General features: G+C 37.8%; 1 protein-coding gene across 1 annotated transcript in view; it reads right to left on the reverse strand.

Moving 5' to 3' along the window:
* Positions 1 to 26,793, reverse strand: part of myo9ab (myosin IXAb) — a 91,978-nt gene continuing 65,185 nt past the window's right edge. Inside the window, exons 27-42 of the mRNA XM_056244586.1 lie at positions 25,642 to 25,745; positions 24,160 to 24,380; positions 22,476 to 22,592; positions 20,449 to 20,637; positions 20,324 to 20,371; positions 18,797 to 18,908; positions 17,018 to 17,079; positions 15,351 to 15,543; positions 15,143 to 15,271; positions 11,069 to 11,174; positions 8,503 to 8,634; positions 7,220 to 7,343; positions 5,927 to 5,980; positions 4,427 to 4,611; positions 3,264 to 3,403; positions 1 to 933 (exon numbers count right to left, since the gene is read on the reverse strand). Coding sequence (XP_056100561.1) covers positions 527 to 933; positions 3,264 to 3,403; positions 4,427 to 4,611; positions 5,927 to 5,980; positions 7,220 to 7,343; positions 8,503 to 8,634; positions 11,069 to 11,174; positions 15,143 to 15,271; positions 15,351 to 15,543; positions 17,018 to 17,079; positions 18,797 to 18,908; positions 20,324 to 20,371; positions 20,449 to 20,637; positions 22,476 to 22,592; positions 24,160 to 24,380; positions 25,642 to 25,745 — 2,323 coding nt within the window. The 3' untranslated portion in view covers positions 1 to 526. The remainder of the gene's footprint in view (positions 934 to 3,263; positions 3,404 to 4,426; positions 4,612 to 5,926; positions 5,981 to 7,219; positions 7,344 to 8,502; positions 8,635 to 11,068; positions 11,175 to 15,142; positions 15,272 to 15,350; positions 15,544 to 17,017; positions 17,080 to 18,796; positions 18,909 to 20,323; positions 20,372 to 20,448; positions 20,638 to 22,475; positions 22,593 to 24,159; positions 24,381 to 25,641; positions 25,746 to 26,793) is intronic.

The following is a 26,793-nucleotide window of genomic DNA, read 5'->3' on the forward strand; positions in this document are numbered from 1 at the left end:
AACTCAACATACAGAGACACACAAGTTTTCGATCCGCAACACAAAAAGACGTTATTTTCACACGGGTCAACCAGCAGCACAGGGATTTCAGCTATTTACACCATTCATTCGACCCTCATCAATAATATAATATTATTTTACATATTTAGCACTTTATCAAAGGTTTTAATCATAGAGTGAAAACAATGGTAGCAATACGGCATGCAGTCAGTTGAAGTCATGTGACCTCTCATTGGCTCAGTTCTGTAAACATGAAAATGGACATCACAGGTTGATTAAAAATCGCTCTTTCCCAGTTCAACTATTCTTAGAATCTGTTGTGAAGAACGGACCGGTCCAGCAGGTCCACTTTACAGTCAGTAGGTCGTAGATATGGGTGCGTTCATCTTTACACCGTACATTTTGTTCATTAACAGGACTGTGAAAGGCTGATCCCCAAGCTTTTCTCTTTCACTTCAAATGTTACTCAGACTTTTATTGGCGTTTTTGCGTTACCAGCTCCAGCTAATGTTGGACACCATCATGATCACACCATGAATTCATTACTCCCGTACAGCACTAAAGGCTGAGAAGAACCGAACTCGTGCTCTCGTCTGCGGACGCCTCCGTCCTCGCGGGGCTTTGGCGGGCAGCTTCGGTTCCCTCGGGGTCGTGGACGGGTTTTCTCGGAGCTGGAGGCACATCGGGTGTTCAGGGAAGCCTGTTCTAAGCCCTCCTGGTCGGGGAGAATGTGCAAATCCCCACCGGAAGAGGCGGAGGAAAACAGAGGGCCGGAAGAGGAGGACCGGAGCCGATAGTGAGGCGTCTCGGAGGACAGCGAGGCGACGGCCGAGTCCACAGAGTCCAGGGATTCGGGCTGACGCCGTAAACCACGTCTGCTTTTAGACTCGGACTTCCTCCAGCGTGTTGCCGACACCGCGCCGGTGATTCTGTCTGAAAAGGAGACGTTTCACACTACAAATCACGCGCAACACCGCTCACGGAAAAATTACAATTCTGTCATCATTTACTCGCCCCTCAAAGTAAGATATGCAGTGGTTTCTGTCTTTTTTTTTTTTGTGCCTGTGTTAATGCCAACTGTATATACTTTGGCACAGGTGTGTATTTTTATTGGAATTTTATTATTTCACCCCCATTTCCTTTAATAAATCTATTTTACGCCAGTAACACACAATAGTTCCTCTCAGGACCTTTAGGACAAAAATGTCCCCATTGAAACGGCAATGTTTAATCCCAGGGCCATTTAACTATAAAATTATGCAATCTTTGTTAATGGGCTTTTGTTCTGTTGGCAAGGCTTTAAAATGTATTTATTTTACAAATTTTTTTACCAGTTGGTGCCATTTTCTCAGGTTTGGCAAATAAAACAAATGCTATAAAATACTTTATTCCTGTTTTCTGCTTATGGATATTATAAAGCCAATTGGATAAATTATGCAGCGATATTGTGTGGGTGTGTTGGTATGGATGTCAAAGTGTGTGGTTTGTATGTTTGTTATAAAAAAAATTGTGCGCTTGTAATATTTGAGAGCGAAAAACTCCCAAAATCCCAAATCCAATGCATCTAATGGGGGAATCTGTTCCTGCGCCCAAACACACTCTCACTGAAGGCTCATTTTATGAAATATCAACCTCACATTTGGATCACGACTTCTAGCAGTCTTAGGGTCCAACATGTTTCATAAAATATATATTTTATATAAAATAATGTTCATAAATCATTTTCCTAAACTTAAACCTCCATTTCTTTTTTTCGGTTTATTTCTATACTTCAACAATAATCTGCAAGGGTCTTCTTTAAAATGAGACCAAACTTAAATCTGTGCTCACAAGCTTCACATTTTTATGACAGTTTTTTACACGGACATTTTTGCCACTATGGACCTTTGTGTAACTTTTTTAATTGACGCACAAACTAACGAAGTCCAGGTACCAAATTTTATTAGATCGTTGTAGCATGAATCGAGTTGTTTAATCCAAGTCTTGTGAAGAGATACATTTGCTTTATATGATGAACAGATTTAATTCACATATAAGCACACACATAGAGCACATCTTGGTTAGATGTGAATAAAAGGCTAAAATAAATCTGTTGATCAAGACTTTGATTAAACCGCTTGATTCAAATGGATTAGTTTTACATTGACTTTAAGTCCTTTTTATGGATCTTCTTAGTTCTGGTTTTGTACAGAAGCCTCTCAGGTAGGGCTGGGTATTGACACAAATTTCACAATTCGATTCGATTTCGATTTCGATTCCGATTCGATTCAATTCAATATTGATTATTTTGGATATCAGGTACAATACATGGCAAATTTTCTCAAGGAAAACAAATCTCTTAACTAATGCTGTAAACTATGGGAGTCAGTTGTAGCCTACTAGGCTTCATTAGCCTACTATAATATTGAAGGTAAATATTAACTGATTTGTAGCTATACAATCACTTAAATTACACTTTTATTTATTTTTATAATAATAAAGTTATATGAAATATAAACATTTAAATGGTGGCTGTCATAAAAACTTGCCAGATTTATTCAAACATGCATTAAATATCGAAGAACATTAAAAATTATAATGAATATGTAATATGGTGCATATATTTAGCAAAATGCTCCTCTTTAGAGTTAATATTTCTAGCTGACTAACGAGTTTATGGCCACATATGGTTTTTCTGAGGTAAATGTGACGTTACATGACATTGTTTACAAGTTGTTTTACTGACATCTTTCCACGGTTGAAACACTGATTGAGCGATTCCATGTGACATGATACGGACTTCGATAAGTTGTACTCTATCTTTAACACACTTTCAGACGTTCATTCATGTTTTTCGCGCTGTAACTGGTATTATTAAGGCAGAAGAGGAGATCATGTACTTCTCTTGAGCCGAGCCAGAGCGATCTCACGCCACAGCGCCAAAACGGTATTTATGTTTTTGAATTTCGTAAGAGAATGGATGTAATTTGAAATTTGAGACTTTATTTAGTATCAATAGTAACAAAGCACAAAGATTATTGCGATTTATTGGATGGGATGAGCGCTACAATGCTCCATTCATTCATCAAATGAAAACAGGATTGACTAATCGATTCTTGAGATTTAAGAATCGATATCGGTTCGTAAAAATGAGAATCGATTAATATCGAGAAATCGATATTTTTTACCCAGCCCTACTCTCAGGTTGTGTTGGGTTCGGAACGACATTACGGAGCGTAAAGTATGACAGAACTCTTTCAAACTACCATAAATAGCGCCGTTACCCCATTGATCGGACATGGCCCCTTCCGCCTCCATGAGGTTTTCCGAGCTGTCCGCTGTCCCGATCGACGCTTCCGACTCCAGCATCTCATCATCCGACGCTCTGGGATCCAAAGCCAACATCTCATAGGTTAGTTCTTCCCTAAAATGAGTGAAAAACAGGTGTAAATGAAAATAATAAATCCGCTCCACCACCCTCCTGAACGTTTGGTGTCTTGTTTTGTTGTGTTTTTATGTGGGGCGTTTGGTTCATGTCTTATCATGTGATTCCCTGTGTTAGTCATGTGATCGTGTCATGTTGTCATTGGTTCATTGTTGGTGCGCTGATGTTCATGCCACGTCATGCCTTTGTTTTACGTTTGATATTGTTATGGAAATAAATGCTGCACTTGGGTTCACCAAGCTCGCCTCCAGTGGATTTGTTACAATTCCTCAAAATATGATTATGTTCCACAAAATAAAGAAAGTCATACATATATTTGAATGATATTCTTACAGTGGTTTAATATTTCAAGTGATCCAGTCATAACCCGTTCTCATTCACTGTTCAGTTCCAAACTGTGTGTGACTGGGTCAAACTTTACATCAGGTGGTCTCACCTACTACACACTTATCCATTTGATACTATATACTTATGTTCATGAATTGTAATTACATTTAAAGTACTTGTATTTGTAGTTACACCCTACCTTTACTCCTCAACCCAACCATACCTCAAACTCGTAAGGAATAAATGTGGGGATTTTCCAAAAACAACATTGCAGAGTAATACATAGTCTTGTAGTTATTTAAAGGGATAGTTCACCCAAAAATGAAATTTAGCCCATGATTTACTCACCCTAAAGCCATCCTAGGTGTTCTTACACAAATGCATCGCTTCGCTTCAGAAGGCTTGTATTACCCCAAGGAGCCGTTTCGAGCAGTTTTATCACGGATGGATGCGCTTGATGGACTTCCAAAAAAAATATACCCATTGACTCCCATTAAAAAGCTTGGAAGAGCCAGGACATTTTTTTAATATAACTCTGATTGTGTTGGTCATATACAGAATGTCATATACACCTAGGATAAATCATGGGCTAATTTTAATTTTTGGGACATTTAGATATCCCTTTAATGTCAGTACATAGAAACGATAATCATGATGCAAAAGGTGTTTACGAACTTCTCTTTCTGCAGGTTTTCGATCTGCATAGTCAAAACTTTCTCTTCTTGCTGCATGGCGGCTTGCTGCTGCTCGCTCAGCCCAGACTCCGCCCCCTCCTCGCTTGGCTCCTCCCCTTCGGTCATCCGCGGGCTCAGTGGCGGCGAGGGCGTGTGGCGACCGCTTTTGCGAATACGCCCTTTACCCTGAAGAAAACAGCAAACTGCAGCATAAGCAGCGAGTAATCAATGTGGTAAAGATGAAATCACGCTTGACTTTGTATTTGGTCAAAATTTGTATTTGGAATTCATGGAAAATTAAGCTTTACTATAAAAGCGAAAAAGCATTGTTGATACATTGGAATTAAATGTAAAAAAAATTATTTAAATCTTTATATAAACGTTTAAAGTCCCCCTGTGGTGAAATCCAGCTTGTAATGTTGTTTATGTGTCTATGTGGTGTTTTAATACGCTTTAAGACACACCATGTGTAAGTTCATAAGTCGACAGCATTGCTGAGTGTTTTCTCCTTAAAACTGCAGTGAACCAAAGACAGTCTCAAAAACACGGTTTGAAATCGCTGGTGTTTCTGACGTCACAAACGACCTTGTAACCAATCAGATCAACGTGTGATCGTCAACCAGTGGATCTCTGAGCTGAGGGAGTGAGTGGAGGCGGGGCTCATTTGCATATTCATAGAACCACGCATACTAAATGAGGCAAGGGTGTCGAGTTACATTCAAGATATTTTAAGGCATGAAGAATTTTTTTCAAGGAAAAAACTTTTAAATATGTCATTTTAGTGATCAAAGATGAGTGTTAAGGGATACAATTGACTACAGAGCGACTTTAAATGTTAAAATTCTTTACATAATTGTTTAAATTAAATTATTACCATTTGGAATTGGAATTTACAATTTCGATTGTATTCCAGTAAGCAGGAAATATTATGAAATTAAAATGTATGTATAATTACAGCCTTTTGGAACACATATAGACAATAATTATCAAAACACACATGCTTGACACACACATACGGTATTTGCATGTGAATCAATAATACAAAGTCTAGCATGACCACACCTTACATGAGGGAGACAGACGGCACTACAAGTGAGACGCAACTCCCTAAACACACACACACACTAACACACAGTCACTGAGCTTTACCTTTTTAACTGCGTTTGGCTGTGTAATAACGCAGCGAGAAGCAAATGCAGGAGAAATGAAAGAGGAAATGTTAGTAATTCGGCAGCATATCGCATGTGTGGTTAAAACAAGACCAAACAAAACAAAAAAAACTGAACGTGACATTTGAGCACATCATTTGGACCGTACTCTCCTCCGATCACCTCTCACAACCAATCACACGACAGCATTTCATAGTTAGCTTGAGCGTCTTCAACGGGGCCAAATAAACATGTCATCAAACCACGGATGGCAACTAGCGATGCTACACTGACACGCGGACGGACATGAACTAGCCGTGTGACGTCACAGATGTTGCGGCGTGGATACATACCAGCGTGGCAGTTCTTGTAATGCCAATAAACCTAACCGCGATTAGTACTGGTTTCTGGAAGAGGAGGATGGGGAGAAGGGGATTGGGAAGGAGTGAAGGGAAGAAAACAGGATTAGTGGAATGTCTGTCTGGGAACAGAATGGGGAAGTGAAGATGTACGGCACTTTCCATGAATGTGGTACAAAATGAGACTTGGGAACTTTTTCAGCAAATGAAAGGAGCAGCTTAACCTTCAGAAAATGCTGATAGTCCATCTGAAGGTCAAATTTGATGTTATATTAGCCAAGGTTTAAATGTATTTTGTGAGGTTTGCTCATTTTTGCAACTCTGTATTTCAGAATTGATTGATTGGATGGATGTATATAGGTAGACAGATAGATAGATAGATAGATAGATAGACAGACAGACAGATAGATAGATAGATAGATAGACAGAGACAGAGATAGATAGATAGATAGATAGATAGATAGATAGATAGATAGATAGATAGATAGATAGATAGACAGAGAGACAGATGGATAGATAGACAGAGACAGAGATAGATAGATAGATGATAGATAGATAAGATGATGGATGGATAGACGGATAGATTGATAGATGGATAGATAGACAGATAGATAGACAGAGATAGATAGATAGATATAGATAGATAGATAGATAGATAGATAGATAGATAGATAGATAGATGATGGATAGATAGATCTATCCGACGAGCTGGATAGCGCCTTGCATGGCTGCCGTCGCCCGTCGGTGTATGAATGAGTGAGTGAATGGGTGAATGTGAGGCAAATTGTAAAGCGCTTTGGTGGCCATTGGGTCAGTGAAAGCGCTATATAAATGCAGTCCATTTACCATTTACCATTTACCATAGATGATGGATGGATGGATAGATTGATAGATGGATAGATCGACAGACAGACAGACAGATAGATAGACAGACAGATATAGATGGATAGACAGAGACAGACAGAGATAGATAGATAGATAGATAGATAGATAGATAGATAGATAGATAGATAGATAGATAGATAGATAGATAGATAGATAGATAGATGATGGATGGATGGATGGATAGATTGATAGATGGATAGATAGACTGATATAGATGGATAGAGGGATGGATGGGATTTGTGCTTCTTCATGGCACTCAGGAGGAGTGTGTACTAAATGCATGGAAAGTGACGTGTCATAAAAGGGGCGGGGCTAAAACATGAAGTGTGTGTGGCAGCATCGGGTGCAGATCGTGTGTGAGTCTGAGGCTCTGAGATGTGTGTGTGTGTGTGTGTGGCTCACCATCGAGCGGCGGATGTGTGTCAGGCGACTCTTGGCTTTGCTCTCTGCGAACTCCAGTGTGTTGATGTCCTTCAGACGAGCTTTATATTTCCTCATCTGTTCACAGATGATCAGCTCCACACACCTGAGGAAAGCCTTCAATTCAACTCACATTGATTTCTATAGCGCTTTTCACAACACACATCTTTCACAGCATCTTTACAGAAAATGTCCACATTATAATCTAGAGCGATCTGATATCAGAGGAAACTGTCTAAGTTATGTATTTCAGAAATGCACATATACAAAATCACAGTTAGAGAAAAATAATAATTTAAATAATGTAATAATTGAATGCACAAACAATGAGCTCATAGAAGTAAGGAATACTTGTTTGTTAACAAATGATTATGACATTTAGAAAAATGTAGCATTGGTGCGTGTTCATTCAGAATTATAAACATTAGAGTTTAGACGTATCACACAAAATTGCGTTGAATATGATCAATAACCATTTCAGCAATAACTGGATGGGTTTTATTGGTGCATAGTAGGGGTGTAGCTATATATCATGTTACAATATATAGCAATACAGAAAATGCAACAATATGTATCATGGATAGTGTAATTCACCCAAAATCTGTGAGAAAAACTCTAGTTTTCAGAGTTTTAGTGTCAGTTCTACATTAAACTGCTATATATAATGTTGAATATAATGTATAATAATGCACTGGGGGAATATGTGTGTGTGCTGATAATGCCAGATGTCTGATGTTACCAGTAAAAGTGGCCGACATTATTATAAATATATCTAGTCAGTGACAGAGATCAAATATTCATCTACAATAATTCAGTTTTCAGCTTCAGAATCATGAATATTGTTATTCTGGTGTCTCTATTGTCCTGTGCTTTGGGTTTCAGCACTGAGTCCAACAGTATTCATTTACACACACAATGATATCAAATTTAGCATTTTAATCAACAGTGCATTTTTTGTTAATCTTTTATCATGTGTCTTGAGTATCGCAGTAATATTGTATCGTGAGATGAGGGTCTCGTTACACCTCTAATATATTGTAGTGATCACAAAACTGAACATATAGCACAGTTTCATCATTGGTAGAATATAAAATATTTCAATACAAGTCTCATATTTGTGTCAAATTAGCCCAATTTCGCAGGAAAAACGCAGACTTGGCAACTTTTTGTTATTTTCATACCAGATTTGGAGCATTGTGAGCAGAATTTGTATTTATTTGTATCATATTGGTGTATAAAAGTGTATTTTCCTGTGCGCGTCTTACGCGGTGGTCTTGCCGATGTCCCGGACGCTCTGCAGCGGGTCGGTGGTGTCGGGACAGCGCAGTATACAGGGGGCAAACACGATGGCCAGCGCGTTCGCAGACATGCGGTTCGTCTCCTCCTGGAACGAGATCCTGAAACAAACACACATTACACATGACACACGCCACACACACATCAGGACTACACGGAGTCTGGTGTTCTTCAGGGTTCCTACAGGTTTCTTCAAGTTAAATTCAAGTCTTTTTAAGACATTTTTAAGACCATTTATATAAAAAATTAATACCTATTTCACGTCCCTACCAACAAAGAAAAACAAAATCCTTGAACTTGTGTTCATTTATTTTTCAAATGTGGAATGGGTAAAAGATGATAAGGCAAGCAGGTGTGAAAAATAAAAACATTTCAGTAGGCCACAAGCAAGTTTGCCGAACAATGTTAAGTTGTTTTTTAACATTAGCTAGCTACTTATTCCATGCTGGGAATATGGGGAGCTGAGAGACCCCTGAACAATAAACATCAAAAATCATAATAATCGTGGTTGACAAATGAAACTTTTGAGGAAAAATACAATACGGAGAAGTTACATAGCACAATTTTTAAGACCCAGACATCAAAATTCAAGACTTTTTAAAGTCTTTTTAAGGTATTATTTCCAAATTAATAAATTCAATGCTTTTAAGGCTTTTTAAGACCCCGCGGGAACCCTGGTTCTTATATAGTGCTGCTTTATTACTCAGATGCATGTGACCATTTTATTAAAGGATCAGTTCACTTTCAAGCCCATGATTTACTCTCCCTCCAGCCATCCTAGGTGCTTATGACTTTCTTCTATCAGACGAATACAATCAGAGTTATATTAAAGCTACAATATGTAAGATTTTTTGTAATAAAATATCCCAAAATCACTTGCACTGAGATATATTTCCTGCAGTTGTGTACTTACAATATCCCAAAGGTTCCCAAAGATTTTTAACTTCAGTTTTAAATAATGGCTCGTCCCTGTTTACTTGTCGCCCGTCACTGACATAGTATCCGCGTTATCCCTGGTTTCCGCTCGTACTGATATTGTAACCATGGCGACACACATGGACAACTGCGTTACGGCTAGCGGCGCGCTCACGCTGTTGTTGTTTCGTTTGAACATTATGGACCATGGCAAGCAGACTTTGGGACAAAAGGAGAACTAAAACGAGGATCAATATCAGCGTGGCGTTTTCGAGATGCCGGGAGCTCAAGGAGATCCAGTCAAAACGATGAGTTTGTGGAACAAAAATAGTAAAAATAGTCAAAAGTAAAATAACTAGCTTCTGGCCAAACGAACACTTAAAGGAGCTGTATGTAAGATTGTGGCCAAAACCGGTACTGCAATCACTTTCAAATTACTGTAGAGCGGTGTATCCCCTCCCCCTCCCCCCTGACTCGAGGTTGCCAGATCGGCTGCATTTTTTTATCCGACACGTGTGTAGCTGCAGCTGTGGTAACTAGAGCAGAGCTGGCAACCCAGATGGCGCAACACTACTGACTTCATGAATGGTCGATAGGTGGAGGGTGGAGCATCAGACCAAAACACAACATGACAACATCAACATCAGTTGAGGGCTGCAACTTCACTTTTTGAATGACAATATCCTGGCCGGACTACTGTTGTCAGTGATATAAGTATTTGAAATGAACATGATTTCTCAATGTCTAGTGACATATCAGGGCCATTTTATAATTAATTCAAATAAATTTCTTACATACAGCTCCTTTAAGTGTAAAGTGCAACTCATGCTGATATTTACGCTACTTATGACGGCATAAATTTCATAAGTTGCGCATTAGGGGCAAGTAGAGCCGTTAGCTAGGCTAGTTATTTTACTTTGTTACGTGTTAAATATGAATATTTTTCTTACACACACTCATGGCTTTGCTTCAGAAGGCCTTTATCACCCCACAGGAGCTGTGTGGAGTTCGTTTACGACGGATAGATGCACGTTTTTGAGCTTCAATCTGTTGGTTGCAATCCACGCCCATTATAAAGCCTGGAAGAGCCAGGACATTTTTAATATACCTCTGATTGTATTCGTCTGAAAGAATAATGTCATAAACACCTAGGATGGCTTGAGGGAGAGTAAATCATGGGCTAATTTTCACTTGAAAGTGAACTGATCCTTTAACATGTAACTGTGTCTCCATTACGTTATCGAGATTAATATAACGTTGGCTGTGTTTTACGTATGTTTATTGTTTATTCCTGCATGCCTATACATGTACCGACAGAAGCTTGTGTTGTGGCTTTGTATGCTTGTGTGGAAATGCTGGTTGTTGTTACTGAATTAGTGTGCTGATGTTTAGCCTTCGCATGGCTTCTGTCCTGTGCTGAAAAATCTTCTTTTGCTGTCTGTATTGAGTTATGATGTCCTCGTAATGTTCTTTTATTATTATTAATATTTTGAAGGTTTCAAAAACATCCTGCCAAAGGACTGCAGGTTAATATTAGCTAGCTTGCTAACACTGGCACATTTACAGAAATGTTGATAAATGTGTGTTGTCCTTATAAATAAATAAACTGAAAAGTCTCACCGGACCAGGTGGAATACGAGTCTCTCCAGTGTGCTCAGGTGAGTTCTGCTGAGCTGATCGATGATCGAATACACTCCCTGAACCAGCTCACGTTTATCCGGCAGACCTGCACCAGCCAACATGACAAACACACTGCGTTACATCCATGCAAATCAGAAACACACTGCGTTATAGCCATGCAAATCAGAAAACACACTGCGTTATAGCCATGCAAATCAGAAAACACACTGCGTTATAGCCATGCAAATCAGAAAACACACTGCGTTACATCCATGCAAATCAGAAAACACACTGCGTTATAGCCATGCAAATCAGAAAACACACTGTGTTATATCCATGCAAATCAGAAAACACACTGCGTTACATCCATGCAAATCAGAAAACACACTGCGTTACATCCATGCAAATCAGAAAACACACTGTTATATCCATGCAAATCAGAAAACACACTGCGTTACATCCATGCAAATCAGAAAACACACTGCGTTACATCCATGCAAATCAGAAAACACACTGCGTTACATCCATGCAAATCAGAAAACACACTGCGTTATAGCCATGCAAATCAGAAAACACACTGCGTTATAGCCATGCAAATCAGAAAACACACTGCGTTACATCCATGCAAATCAGAAAACACACTGCGTTATAGCCATGCAAATCAGAAAACACACTGCGTTATAGCCATGCAAATCAGAAAACACACTGCGTTATAGCCATGCAAATCAGAAAACACACTGCGTTACATCCATGCAAATCAGAAAACACACTGCGTTATAGCCATGCAAATCAGAAAACACACTGCGTTACATCGATGCAAATCAGAAAACACACTGCGTTACATCCATGCAAATCAGAAAACACACTGCGTTACATCGATGCAAATCAGAAACACACTGCGTTATAGCCATGCAAATCAGAAAACACACTGCGTTACATCCATGCAAATCAGAAAACACACTGCGTTACATCCATGCAAATCAGAAAACACACTGCGTTACATCCATGCAAATCAGAAAACACACTGCGTTACATCCATGCAAATCAGAAAACACACTGCGTTATAGCCATGCAAATCAGAAAACACACTGCGTTACATCGATGCAAATCAGAAAACACACTGCGTTACATCCATGCAAATCAGAAAACACACTGCGTTACATCGATGCAAATCAGAAACACACTGCGTTATAGCCATGCAAATCAGAAACACACTGCGTTACATCCATGCAAATCAGAAAACACACTGCGTTACATCCATGCAAATCAGAAAACACACTGCGTTACATCCATGCAAATCAGAAAACACACTGCGTTACATCCATGCAAATCAGAAAACACACTGCGTTACATCGATGCAAATCAGAAAACACACTGCGTTATAGCCATGCAAATCAGAAAACACACTGCGTTACATCCATGCAAATCAGAAAACACACTGCGTTACATCCATGCAAATCAGAAAACACACTGCGTTATAGCCATGCAAATCAGAAAACACACTGCGTTACATCCATGCAAATCAGAAATAGGGCTGCAACAAACGATTATTTTGATAATCGATTAATCTAACGATTATTAGAACGATTAATCGACTAATCATCGATTATTTTGCAGACTAATCAGTAAGTTTGGAACGATTATTCAGCTTTTCCAATTAGTTAAAACATTGAGTTATACATATTCTAACTATAATATAAAAAAAGAAAATCACTTCAGCTTTTGAAATAGTTGTTTTAATGAACTTTGAGCCAACTAAACAGGTCATTCTCTTTAAGTTTTCAGATTTCGGTCCAACTCAAATCACACACAAATGCTCTCTAAGCATTGTTTAATAGGCCCACTGCTTTTCTTAGAACTGAAACAGAAAAAGGGACATTTACTTCAGGACACAAAGAATGGAAAAATATTAATCTGCAAACAATTATTATAATTATAAAATTTCAATCTTTTTTTACATGACAATTGAGCTGACAGAGACGTTCTCATTCACCTTTTAATTTATAGTATGATAAAGTGACTGCCATGATATTATTCCTATATCATAGGAAGGATATAACATCTCGTTTTGTAAGTCTTCATGATTATTGAACAAAATACAGGCAAGTGATAAGACTATAATAATACCTAATATACTAATAGTGTTACAATAATAAAAACAGCCCTGACTCCTAAGCTCGATCAAGCTTTATTCTATACAAAATAAGTCATCACATTACTGTAATTATATTACTATTGATAATATTATTACTATTATTAGTAGTATTGCATTCTCTAATAAAGAGAGATTTACCGCTGGTTAGTAAGCTCCAGCTGGAGAACACTCTCCTCTCACCGGCTCCTCTTTTGCCGGGATGTTTCCTCTTGCACTCCAACATGCATGTTGTGCCCCGTGAAAATTGCACACGACAGCATTCTTGATTTGAAGTTTTGTGAAACTTTCCCAAACCTAAACCTTGCTAGTTCGGATTCGTTTGCAATGTCATAATTCGCGCTGTTTTCTCTTCTACCGCAATAGCATTTGTAAGGGCTGCACTACACTCTAGCGCTACAGCGCCGTAGCGGTCAAATCGCGGGATTGCAGGCCCTTACATTAGGTCACGTGAGATCAAACGACTACTCGACAACAAAGATATTTGTCGACAAATTTTTATTGTCGACGTTGTCGACAACGTCGACTAATCGTTGCAGCCCTAATCAGAAAACACACTGCGTTATAGCCATGCAAATCAGAAAACACACTGCGTTACATCCATGCAAATCAGAAAACACACTGCGTTATAGCCATGCAAATCAGAAAACACACTGCGTTACATCCATGCAAATCAGAAAACACACTGCGTTATAGCCATGCAAATCAGAAAACACACTGCGTTATAGCCATGCAAATCAGAAAACACACTGCGTTACATCGATGCAAATCAGAAAACACACTGCGTTACATCGATGCAAATCAGAAAACACACTGCGTTACATCCATGCAAATCAGAAAACACACTGCGTTATAGCCATGCAAATCAGAAACACACTGCGTTATAGCCATGCAAATCAGAAAACACACTGCGTTACATCCATGCAAATCAGAAAACACACTGCGTTACATCCATGCAAATCAGAAAACACACTGCGTTATAGCCATGCAAATCAGAAACACACTGCGTTATAGCCATGCAAATCAGAAAACACACTGCGTTATAGCCATGCAAATCAGAAAACACACTGCGTTATAGCCATGCAAATCAGAAAACACACTGCGTTATAGCCATGCAAATCAGAAAACACACTGCGTTATAGCCATGCAAATCAGAAAACACACTGCGTTATAGCCATGCAAATCAGAAAACACACTGCGTTATAGCCATGCAAATCAGAAAACACACTGTGTTATATCCATGCAAATCAGAAAACACACTGCGGTACATCCATGCAAATCAGCACAAATTATCAGTAGTATTCCTAAAAATGATTCACGAAAATCTTTTCAAGAAGTTTCTTGAGGTATATAGTTTGTAAGAATGTTCCTAAATGCAATTCTAGAAAAATACTTTTGATTAAAGTCAGCATGAACGCAAGTGGCGATAGCTCTTCTCTATTGTGTCGTATATTGAGTGAAACGCTTCTGGAACAAGAACACATGTGGGCGGGGCTTGATTGTGTCTGTGTGGAATTGATTGGATGGTCGTGGTTTGCTATTGGCTGATCTCATGTGAGTGACAGGTTATAGCCCCGCCCTCGTCATCAAAGAAGAGATGCTGTAAGAGGAACTGATTCTGATTCAAGATTATATGAATTTAACACAATAATGATGTGCACTATCAAAATGTCTGAAAAGTTAAATTCAAATTTCTTTCTTAAATATTAGCTAAATTCAAATTGTATTCGAATTCTAAAGGCAATACTTAATGTTAGAGGAAAAAGGTACTGTATTGTCTCCTTGATTTGGTTTAAATATAAACCAAATCAAGCATCAATTGTTATCAGTTTTGATTTCATGGTGACTTTAAACAAGTAGAAAACATCAGAGAAGAATCTTAAGAAGAGTGTGTTGTGAATCCGGCTGGGAAGCGCTCATACCCATAGCCCTGAGGAACTCCTCGTAAAGTTCAAAGGTCATGAGGGGGTTCGGAAGGTCACGCAGCCACTGTTTCAGGACACTCGCGATCACATGGATGTTGTAGTCGTCTAAACTCACACTGTTCGCATCTGCAATGAAGGCAAACACTCAATGACAGTTTCTACTCAAGTCAATGTGACTATAAGATGGCGTTCACGTGAGTCTCACCGGTGTCCAGACCCAGCTTGAGTTCTTTGATTTTATTGGTGGATCCAGATTTACGGTAGATTCCCTCGGTGTAAAGCCCGTGCATCTCGATGTAGTTGATGAGTTTCTCAACCACTAGCGGGACGGCTCTCTCGTCGCTCGTTAAACGAGACAACTCTACGCCAAACTGCCGTGAAGACAGCTCGGGGTCAAACTGGGTCACACACACACACACACACACACACACACACACACACACACACACACACACACACACACACACACACAGACAGACAGACAGACACAGAAATGAATTACATGAACAAAATATGACTGGAATGAAGTTTGAGGCACTGAGATGAGCCACATACAAACTGAAGACGGCACAGAAAGATCATTTATCATATAAACGAGAGAATGGGAACATCCAGAGGCGACCAGTCAACATTAGGATTTTTAATGTTTTTAAAACAAGTCTCTCCTGCTCACCAAGGCTGCATTTATTTGAACAAAAATACAGTAAAATTCTGAAATATTATTACAATTTTAAATGACTATTTTCTATGTGAATATACAGTAAAGTGTAATTTATTCCTGTGATCAAAGCTGTATTTTCAGCATCATTACTCCAGTCTTCAGTGTCACATGATCCTTCAGAAATCACTCTAATATGATGATCTGATGATCAAGAAACATTTATGATTATTTATTTATTTATTTTTATTTCAGGATTCTTTGATGAATAGAAAGTGCAAAAGAACAGCATTTATCTGAAACAGTAGCTTTTGTAACATTAAACACAAACGTTCAAAAGTTTGGGGTCAGTAAGAGTTTTTTTTTGGGGGGGGGGGGGATAAAATAAATCAATACTTTTATTAATCAAGGATGAATTAAATTGATCAAAAGTGACAGTAAAGACATTTATAATGTTACAAAAGATTCTATTTCAAATAAACGCTGTTCTTTTGAACTTTCTATTCATCAAAGAATTCTGTTTTCAACATTAATAATAACTAGTGCAGTGCTCGTGCAAAATCAGTTTTTGTGTGTGTTTTTAGTAATTGTGGGTTTGGTGTGTTTGAGAGCAAAAAGTTCAGTGACATTTGTATTAGTGCATGACTTAATGTGTAGCTGACCGAGTGTTTAAACCACAACCTTCTAAACATCATCGGTGTGTGCTGCTTTTACCGATATATTTACCGATATCTTTTGCATTTCTACTCCAAACAACGTCAAAATTGGCACTGCCGTTACTCGTGCCCGTAGCAAGACACCCGTCAAGTTTGAAACCCATCGGACTTACGGTTCGAGAGATATGCGAATAACAGACACACACACACACACAGATGTTCCTGTAATTTATAGATAGATAATGAATGTGTCTTGAGCATCAGATCATCATATTAGAGTGATTTCTGAAGGATCATGTGACACTGAAGACTGGATGCTAAAAATTCAGCTTTAATCACAGGAATAAATTACATTTTAAAATATTAAAACTAGAAAACCATCATAATTTGAACATTTAAATTGTCATAATATTTAACAATATTAATGCTTTTTGTTTGTATTTTTAATCAAAGAAATGCAGCCCTGGTGAGCAGAAGAGACTTCTTTTAAAAACATCTTCCGGATCTCTTGACAGGTAGTGTGTGTGTCGGGCAAACACACTCTCTGAAGCCTCTCACCTTCTTACTGCATTTGGTGGTCATCCTGAGACAGCACTTCTTGTGGCACGCATAGCGACAGACTGAAGACGAGAGAAACAAGCACAGGTTAAACACGCTAAACAGAGACTGAGCGGATCTGATGTCCTTCTCAGATCAGCAGGAATACGAGACGAGACGTTAGTGATCAGATCCAAAAGAAATGCATGAAAAAATCAAATTACGCTGTTCTCAGACTAGCAGACTCTCAGAGACTGAGACCAACATGCAAGAAACGAGACTATAGCTGGGTTTCCATACGAACGTGAAGCGAATCTTTTCCAAGTTTGCAAAAAAACAAACAAATGCCATCAAGTTGTTCGAGGGGATGACGGTGGTATTGGTAACCTAGTATCCAATAGTAAATATAAACACCCATCTATGATTAGGTACTTCTATACTCTTTACTTTAAGTGAACGGTGAGAGTCGGTTCCCATTTTTGGAATATTAATACAAGACAGAATAATATGATTATCCTTTCGCTCACGTCGAGTAGTCACAAACTGAATGTTATTTTGTCACGCATGATGACATTACCGGCACAGCGCTCGATTCGTCCCAATACAGTAGCTACACATTAACATATGTGGTCGAGCAGTGCGGCGAAATGATAATCCTTAATATCGGGTCAGAAAACAAGATGAGTAACACGCGCTCTTATAAACTGAGATGAGCCAAACGATCCGGTTCGGTTCCCTAAAAAGAGCCGGGATTCCCATTACGAGGGAAAAGCCGATCGATCACGTGGGTTTAATGTTCGCTACGTCAGAATTTATTTCTGTTTCCATCTCCCTTTATTCGCATTAACTCTTTTTAGCACAAGTCAAAAACCACCTCTAGCGAGGATAGAAACTTTTTTTCAAATTAAGAGTTTGCTTTCTAAATTTGGCGTTTCCATCTCTCGTTGTGATACTTCAAAATGCGCGTAAAAACAGGGTGATGGAAACATCGAAGACTTGAGGTCCTTGCACACTGCGTTTGCGTTTTTTCGTTTTTTACAATTTTGTTTCACGACGGACGAAAGTTTCAGAGGCCGTGTGTAAACGTGATTGACACAACGTGAGGTCGTATTTATATTTCAATGTGCGAAAATTTCGGACTCAGTGTCCAAGGACCTTAAAGGTGCAGTGTGTAAGTTTTAGCGCATCTAGTGGTGAGGTTGTGAACTGCAGCCAACAGAAGTTACGGTGGCCGACAGGAAGTGATGTCGTCGTCTGAGACAGCAGAGAGTCGCCAGTTATACACTGAGGATTCTTTACAAAGATAAATTAAGAAATTATGTTAACTTAATTATTCAGTAAAACGATGTTATTGCGAATATTATTGTGACTTGTTCATCATTGTGTCAGTGTTTTACTCGCTGACTTTAGCAGCTTCTTATCATGAAGAACAACATAGTGACGAAACACGTTTGTCCGCTCAGGGCCACCGTAGAAACATGTCGGTGTAAGCGGACCCGCGGTGTGTGTAGAGAGAAACGCCTCATTCTAAGCTAATAAACACATAACGCTTCATTATGTAAGGGTTTATACACCACTGAAAACATAGTTATGCATATGATATTGCATTTCTGTCACCAGATCCTCCTAAATATTACACACTGCACCTTTAAATCGTGTCAGTATATCAGTGATATACTAACATATACAAAATGAAAACACTTGCTTGAGTCTCCATTTTGAGCAATTCCAATGTTACAAGTGAAAAACGTTCCCAGACTGAAATGTCCAAACGATTAAACAGGACAGAGTTTGACTCACGTTTGCAGACACAGGCTTTGTCCATCATCCAGATGAGAGAGGAGCAGAACTCACAGTACGTCGGGATGCTGTACTGAGTGGATTTAAAGATGTGACCCATGTGCTCCTCCACCTGCATCATAATCATTATAATCCATGATATTAATAAATATGTCATTCCTAATAAAGTCAAAGAAATGCACTTAAAAATAATAAACAGTGTATGTGGAAAGCCACTGCCCTAATATAATTGCCCCTTGTGGGATTTATAAAGTGGTAAACTTAAACCAATATTATCCATGTAATAAGTAAGTTTTAAGAATGGAGAAGGTTCTCTATTATGCTGTTTTTGTAAAGAGGAAACAGAAACTATCTTACATGTATTTTTTTGTTTTTTAGTCAAATTATTTCGGTCCAATGTTTCTCTGTTTCTTTTTGAAGTGTTTTGAATGTTTGTCACTGGGATAGTGATACTGGTTTATTGGAAATGGATAATATAACTAAAACTGTAATTTTATTTGGGAAATATCATATACAATATTCAACATTTCTCACATTATCTCAGTTTATTCGCTATGGTTTAGAAAATGGTAATAAAATATGATCAGATCAGTGGATATTTGACTGGTTTTGTCCGTCCTTCTGTTAGACTCTCACACATGAATTATGTTGAATATCTGTCAGCTGTTAAATTTAACTACACAATTAGATAATACCAGTTTAGCTCAACCAGTGACCAAGCAATGCTTCATGTTGTTCAGTCTGTGTGTAAAAAGAGCATTAGCAATTACAGAAAACACACTTCAGCAAAACATCATCAGGAATAATGTTTTTGATCCCAAATTTTTATACTGGTATGAAGAATATTAGGGTATAATATGTCACAGTTTACTTTATTTTGCTCTCCTCACTTACATAAATGAACTATAGTGTCCTGCACACACTAGTAAACAAATATCAAAAATTATATATGGTTTCTGAATAATGTTTGGTTTGACTGTATATAAAGCTAAATGTGTGTTAACTACTAATTGGTAGACTTTTTTCCACAGACTTACAGGTTTATTTACGACTCTCTGACTTCAATACTTGATATATATTACATGTATGATTTATTTTTGATACAAGATGCAGAATTGTGATCTTAATGTTATTGTTAACACTTTACAATAAGGTTCATTAGTTAATGTATTAACTAACATGAACTAACAATGAGCAATACATGTGTTATATGTATTAATCTTTGTTAATGTTAGCTAATAAAAATACAGCTGTTCATTGTTAGTTCACAGTGCATTAACTAATGTTAACAAGATTTTAATAAAGTATTAGTAAATGTTGAAATTAACAAAGATTAATAAATGCTGTATACGTGCAGTTCATTATTAGTTAATGCTAACTAATGTAGTTAACAAACCTTTCTGTAAAGTGTGACCATTTTTTCTATAGATTCAAGTGTTTTATATGACTCTATATTCCCCTATTGTTATTTCAATAAAATAAAATAAATCCATAAAGTAAATGAATGATCTTTAAACGAGGACTGACCGTGTCTGATTCCTTCTTCCTCCTCTTCTTCCTCTCAGGTTTAGGAGCCTGGAAACACCACACACAGATGATCAGAAGAGCGTTAGCCGTTAGCTGCTAGCCGTGAACACACAGATCGGGTGTACCTTGCTAACGGCTCCGTCCATCGGCTTGTGTTCGGTCATGAACTCGTCGAGGAAGACTTTGAAGGTGTTGACCCAGACTTTGACAGGAGACTCGCTCCAGTCTCGCTGCTCCAGACGCATGCTCTTCTCCAAGATGTGCTCGAATAAAGCGTGGAGATCTTTATAGCGGATGCTCCTGCCATCGTCCATCTGAGGAACACACACACACACACACACGTGGGTTACACTTTATTTTAAAGTGTCATTGTTACAGTGTAATTATATATTTAAGTACTGAGTAATATTAAGGAACTACATGTATTTACTATAGGGTTAGGGTTTGGTTGAGGGTTAGTTGCATGTAATTATGTATAATCTACTGTTATTACTATGGTAAGTAAATTTTTTTTTTCATTTATTTAGATGGGACAGTGCATAAATTGCATATTGATGTAAATACGCCGGATTTAGCACAGTGCTAATTTCCATCCTTAGTCCCAGACAAGGAGAAACAAACAAACAAAAGGAAAAAACAGACAATAAAACCAAACAGACATATAGAGCTAAAAAAAAAAATTAAAGTGGCTAAGCTTAAATAAAATACTTGTTATAATAATTGTTTAAGTTGCGTATTTTAAAATGCCAAGTACATGTAACAAGGACACTGTAAAATAAAGTGTTATCAAAGTTTTCATTAGTGGTGTAACGATATGCAGTGGTGTGAATAAGTTATTACCCCCATGCTAAAGTTGCCTAAAAAGAGGAATAAAAAAATCATCTTTTGGAAATTGATCTTAATGCCTTAATTAGAAAAATGAGGAAAAATCCAACCTTTAAGGACACCAATTTTCTTTGTGTATGAATAATGTATCATAAATAAATAAATGTTCTTCCTTAAAATACAGGGTGCATAAGTCAGGCTATGTTAAATTCCCATAGAGTCAGGCAGATTTTTTTTTTAAAGGCCAGTTATTTCATGGATCCAGGATAATATGCATCCTGATAAAGTTCCCTTGGCCTTTGGAATTAAAATATCCCACATCATCACATTCCCTTCACCATACCTAGAGATTGGCATGGTGTTATTTCAGTTAGCCTAATAGCTGGTTTGATTTGCATTGAAAGATGATCTTATGGAAAGTACCCCATGCCAATCTCTAGGTATGGTGAAGGGAATGTGATGATGTGGGATATTTTAATTCCAAAGGCCAAGGGAACTTTATCAGGATGCATATTATCCTGGATCCATGAAATAACTGGCCTTTAAAAATAAAAATCTGCCTGACTCTATGGGAATTTAACATAGGGGGGGCCTGACTTATGCACCCTGTATTTTAAGGAAGAACATTCATTTATTTATGATACATTATTCATACACAAAGAAAATTGGTGTCCTTAAAGGTTGGATTTTTCCTCATTTTTCTAATTAAGGCATTAAGATCAATTTCCAAAAGATGATTTTTTATTCCTCTTTTTTTTGGCAACTTTAGCATGGGGGTAATAACTTATTCACACCACTGTATCTCACGATACTGAACTCACGATATGATATTACTGCGATACTCAAGACATATGATAAAAGATTAACAAGAAATGCATTGTTGATTAAAATGCTAAATTTGATATTACATTGTGTGTGTAAATGAATAGTGTTGGACTCAGTGCTGAAACCCAAAGCACAGGACAATAGAGACACCAGAATAACAATATTCATGATTCTGAAGCTGAAAACTGAATTATTGTAGATGAATATTTGATCTCTGTCACTGACTAGATATATTTATAATAATGTCGGCCACTTTTACTGGTAACATCAGACATCTGGCATTATCAGCACACACACATATTCCCCCATTGCATTATTATACATTATATTCAACATTATATATAGCAGTTTAATGTAGAACTGACACCAAAACTCTGAAAACTTGAATTTTTTCTCACACACTTTGGGTGAACTATACACAATACATAGTCACCATCCACGATATATATTGTTGCATTATTGTATTGCGACACCCCTAGTTTTGGGGCTTCCAGAAGCTCACCGCGAGAGCAGTCGAGTACGAGTTGAAGATGTTGAGGCGAAACTCTTTCAGGGCTTTCTTGAACACGACGTCCACAGGCGAATCCTTCTGACCGTCCTCTGCTTCCAGATCTCCGATCTACAGTAACAAACATCACAGAACACACAGTCAAAGTCCCCCGGTGGAGGAGATCCAGCGTTTAATGTTGTTTATGTGTCTATGTGGTGTTTTTAATATGCAAACCATGTGTAAGTTCATAAGTCGACAGCATTGCTGAGTGTTTTCTGCTTAAAACTGCAGTGAACCAAAGACAGTCTCAAAAACACGGTTTGAAATCGCTGGTGTTTCTGACATCACAAACGACCTTGTAACCAATCAGATCAACGTGTGATCGTCAACCAGTGGATCTCTGAGCTGAGGGAGTGAGTGGAGGCGGGGCTCATTTGCATATTCATAGAACCACGCATACTCAATAAGGCAAGGGTGTCGAGTTACATTCAAGATATTTTAAGGCATGAAGAATTTTTTTCCAAGGAAAAAACTTTTAAATATGTAACTTTAGTGATCAAAGTGACTACAGGGGGACTTTTGGCTAATATTATGACGTTTTAAGCTTTTTAATTACATTTTGGGTTGTGATCCGTTCTGCAGAATTCTGCGTTCATTAAACACAGTAATTTCTCCGTAAATTGAGAATTACTCTTAAATTATATGGTGACACTTCGATACAATCATACACAATTAAATTATTATATAAAACTGTTATTTCGTAAATTTTCACATAAAACCAATCATATGTAAACTGAATGCGACGGTTTTTACACAAGAATGGTTTTACAAACAATTAACAGAAATTATTAACACTGCAAAAATTATTTTTGTCTTGTTTCAAGTCCAAATATCAACAAAAAAAAAGAAAAAAGGATGCTTAAATCAAGATGCATTTACTAAAGTAGTAAAATGCCATAAGATATTACGTCTGGTTTTGTAATAAAACTTGTTTTTGTTTGAATTAAGTTTATTTTTCTGACCCCATTGGCAGATAATTTTTCATGTTTTAAGCAAAAACTCACTTCATTTTGATATTTTTCCCCCATAAAACAAGACATAATATCTTATAGCATTTTACTACTTTAGTAAATGCATCTTGATTTAAGAATTTTTTGATATTTTGACTGGAAACAAGACTGAGTAAGAAAAGCATTTTTTGCAGTGTAGTAAAACTGATCTAAATAATAGTGACACTAAATTGTTTTTATATTGTCATATAAAAAGCGTATAATAATGGTTTAACGAAAAATTAACAAAAATATATTGCACTGCAAAAAATGCTTTTCTTACTCAGTATTTTTGTCTAGTTTCCAGTCCAAATATTTACAAATCAAGATGCATTTACTACATAAGTAAAATGCTATAAGATATTATGTTTTGGTTTTATGTCTTGTTTTCTTGGGGGAAAAAATCTAAATGAAGTGAGTTTTTGGTTAAAACAAGAAAAATGATCTGCCAATGGGGTCAGAAAATTAATTAAAATGGAAACAATATTATTTTTCTGACCCCATTGGCAGATCATTTTGCATGTTTTAAGCAAAAACTCCCTTCAAACAAAAGACCTAATATCTCAAAGCACTGCTCTTCTCTAGTAAATGCATCTTGAACATTCTAGCGTAATGTTTATATGAATTGTCAGAAATAAAGTGCACACCTTCTTCATGAGGAAGTCGTTCATGCTGCGGTAGTCCGCGGTGCTGGTGAGGATGTGCAGCGAGTCGTTCTGCCAAGCCGAGGCTTCGAGAGACACACTGCTGATCTTCACACTGCGCCTCCTCTTCATCGACATCATTCCCAGCATCGGCTCGCGGTTCTCCTTGCTGTCCCGTCCGCGCTCAGATAGACCAGCATGCACTGGGCTTCCAGCAGGGGAGTCTGGGAGAGAGAGAGAGCGTGTTAGAAACACAGTCCTGAAGTGCCACTGCAAAATAATGCTGTTCTTACTCAGTATTTGTGTCTTGTTTCCAGTCCAAATATCCCAAAAATCATTAAAGCAACACCAAGTAACTTTTCCTCTGCGGTCGCCCTACAGGTTGGAAGCAGAATTGCCCATTACCGCTGTTTTATATACTTTAGCCTAGCGTAGCCGACTGTCGCACGCTCGCTCGTGTTTATCCAGCGCCGGCTCGGGAATGAACGATGTCCACAGACAAGCTAGAGTATGTTGCATGATTTCATGAAAGTATGATGTACTGCGACATCAGAAACGAAGAAAAACTAAATAATGACTATTGTAACGCTTGACGTAAAGCAAGTCAGATTTGTAGTTTTCTTATGTCTCATTAGAACTACAGAAACGCGACCCGATCTGGCAATCTTACACAGCGTGGTTATAGCAGATACAGGGATGCATGAGTGCCTTTCACCCTGTCACGACTTAATGAACCGCTGAAACGGGATTATTTAAAGGTAAAAAATCTTACTTAGTGTTGCTTTAAGTCATGAAGCATTTACTAGATGAGTAAAATTACAAGAAATTCTATCTTGTTTTCTGATCAAATTAAGTGAGTTTTTGCTTAAAACAAGCTAAAGTATCTGCCGATAGGGTCAGAAAAAAAAATCTAAATTCAAATGGAAAACAAGATTTTTTTTTTCAATTAGAAAAGTAAAGAAAGACTACACGCCTGCGCACACAAATATTATTATATTATATATATATATTCAAACGTGCATATCTATAGACTAAACACGTGATCCGCATGTGCACGCCGTCAGCGTCTCACAGATTCACGTTTTTGAGGTTTCCACGGAGATGATCACGTTTTACAAAATTATTCAACACTTGCACCTTGGATCCAGTTTCACGGTTTGTGTTCTCGAGCTCAAACACTGTTGTGTAAATGAACAGCCAGAACACATTAAAGCTTTCTGTCTTCAGTTAGAACAGTGTCGTGTTAGCGCCCGCTAAGTTAATAACTAATGATCTTTGCGACGGAAGTGAATCAATCAAAGCTAACTTTATCTGGACAATAACTTTATTCTAGATCTGCTGTAACGCCTAAACAATCTCTGTTACTGTAATCTCCTGTTATCACTGTAAAGCTGCTGTGAAACTCTATATTGGTTAAAGCGCTGTATAGATGAAGGAGACTTGACTTGTGGAAGGATCAGGTTCAGCGTTAGTGTAAACACACACCGTTCCTCGTGTCGTTGAGCTCGGAGTCGGCGGAGCGCCCCCTGCTGGACATCTTCTTATCTGCATGCTTGCTCTTACTCCAGAAGCGCATTTTGCCTCTGACCCTACGGAGAACAGAGTTTGGATTAAACATCACATTTTAATGCACAGAAACATGAATTCATGAAAATAAACAGTTAATTGAAAGTATTTATGGTTACACTTTATTTTGATGGTCCGTTTTAAACATTCTGTTGATTATAAGTAACTTTGCAACTACATGTCAGCTTATTCTAATCCTAACCCTACCAGTCTACTAATACCCTACTAGTACTCTACTAATACCCTACTAATATCCTACTAATACCCTACTAATACTCTACTAGTACTCTACTAGTACTCTACTAATACCCTACTAATACTCTACTAGTACTCTACTAATACCCTACTAGTACCCTACTAATACTCTACTAATACCCTACTAATACCCTACTAGTACCCTACTAATACTCTACTAGTACCCGACTAATACTCTACTAATACTCTACTAATACCCTACTAATACTCTACTAATACACTACTAATACCCTACTAATACTCTACTAATACCCTACTAATACCCTACTAATACTCTACTAACACCCTACTAATACTCTACTAACACCCTACTAATACTCTACTAACACCCTACTAATACCCTACTAATACTCTACTAACACCCTACTAATACTCTACTAACACCCTACTAATACCCTACTAATACTCTACTAATACCCTACTAATACCCTACTAATACTCTACTAATACCCTACTAATACTCTACTAATACCCTACTAATACCCTACTAGTACCCTACTAATACTCTACTAATACCCTACTAATACCCTACTAGTACCCTAATAAAACTCAGCTAATACCCTACTAGTACCCTACTAATACTCTACTAACACCCTACTAATACCCTACTAGTACCCTACTAATACTCTACTAGTACCCGACTAATACTCTACTAATACCCTACTAACTCTACTAATACACTACTAATACCCTACTAATACCCTACTAATACTCTACTAATACCCTACTAATACTCTACTAATACCCTACTAATACCCTACTAGTACCCTACTAATACTCTACTAATACCCTACTAATACCCTACTAGTACCCTAA

The sequence above is a fragment of the Rhinichthys klamathensis genome, unplaced genomic scaffold (genome assembly GCF_029890125.1).
Source record: "Rhinichthys klamathensis goyatoka isolate OS25496 unplaced genomic scaffold, OSU_Roscu_1.1 h1tg001009l_1, whole genome shotgun sequence".
NCBI classification, from domain to species: Eukaryota; Metazoa; Chordata; class Actinopteri; order Cypriniformes; family Leuciscidae; genus Rhinichthys; species Rhinichthys klamathensis.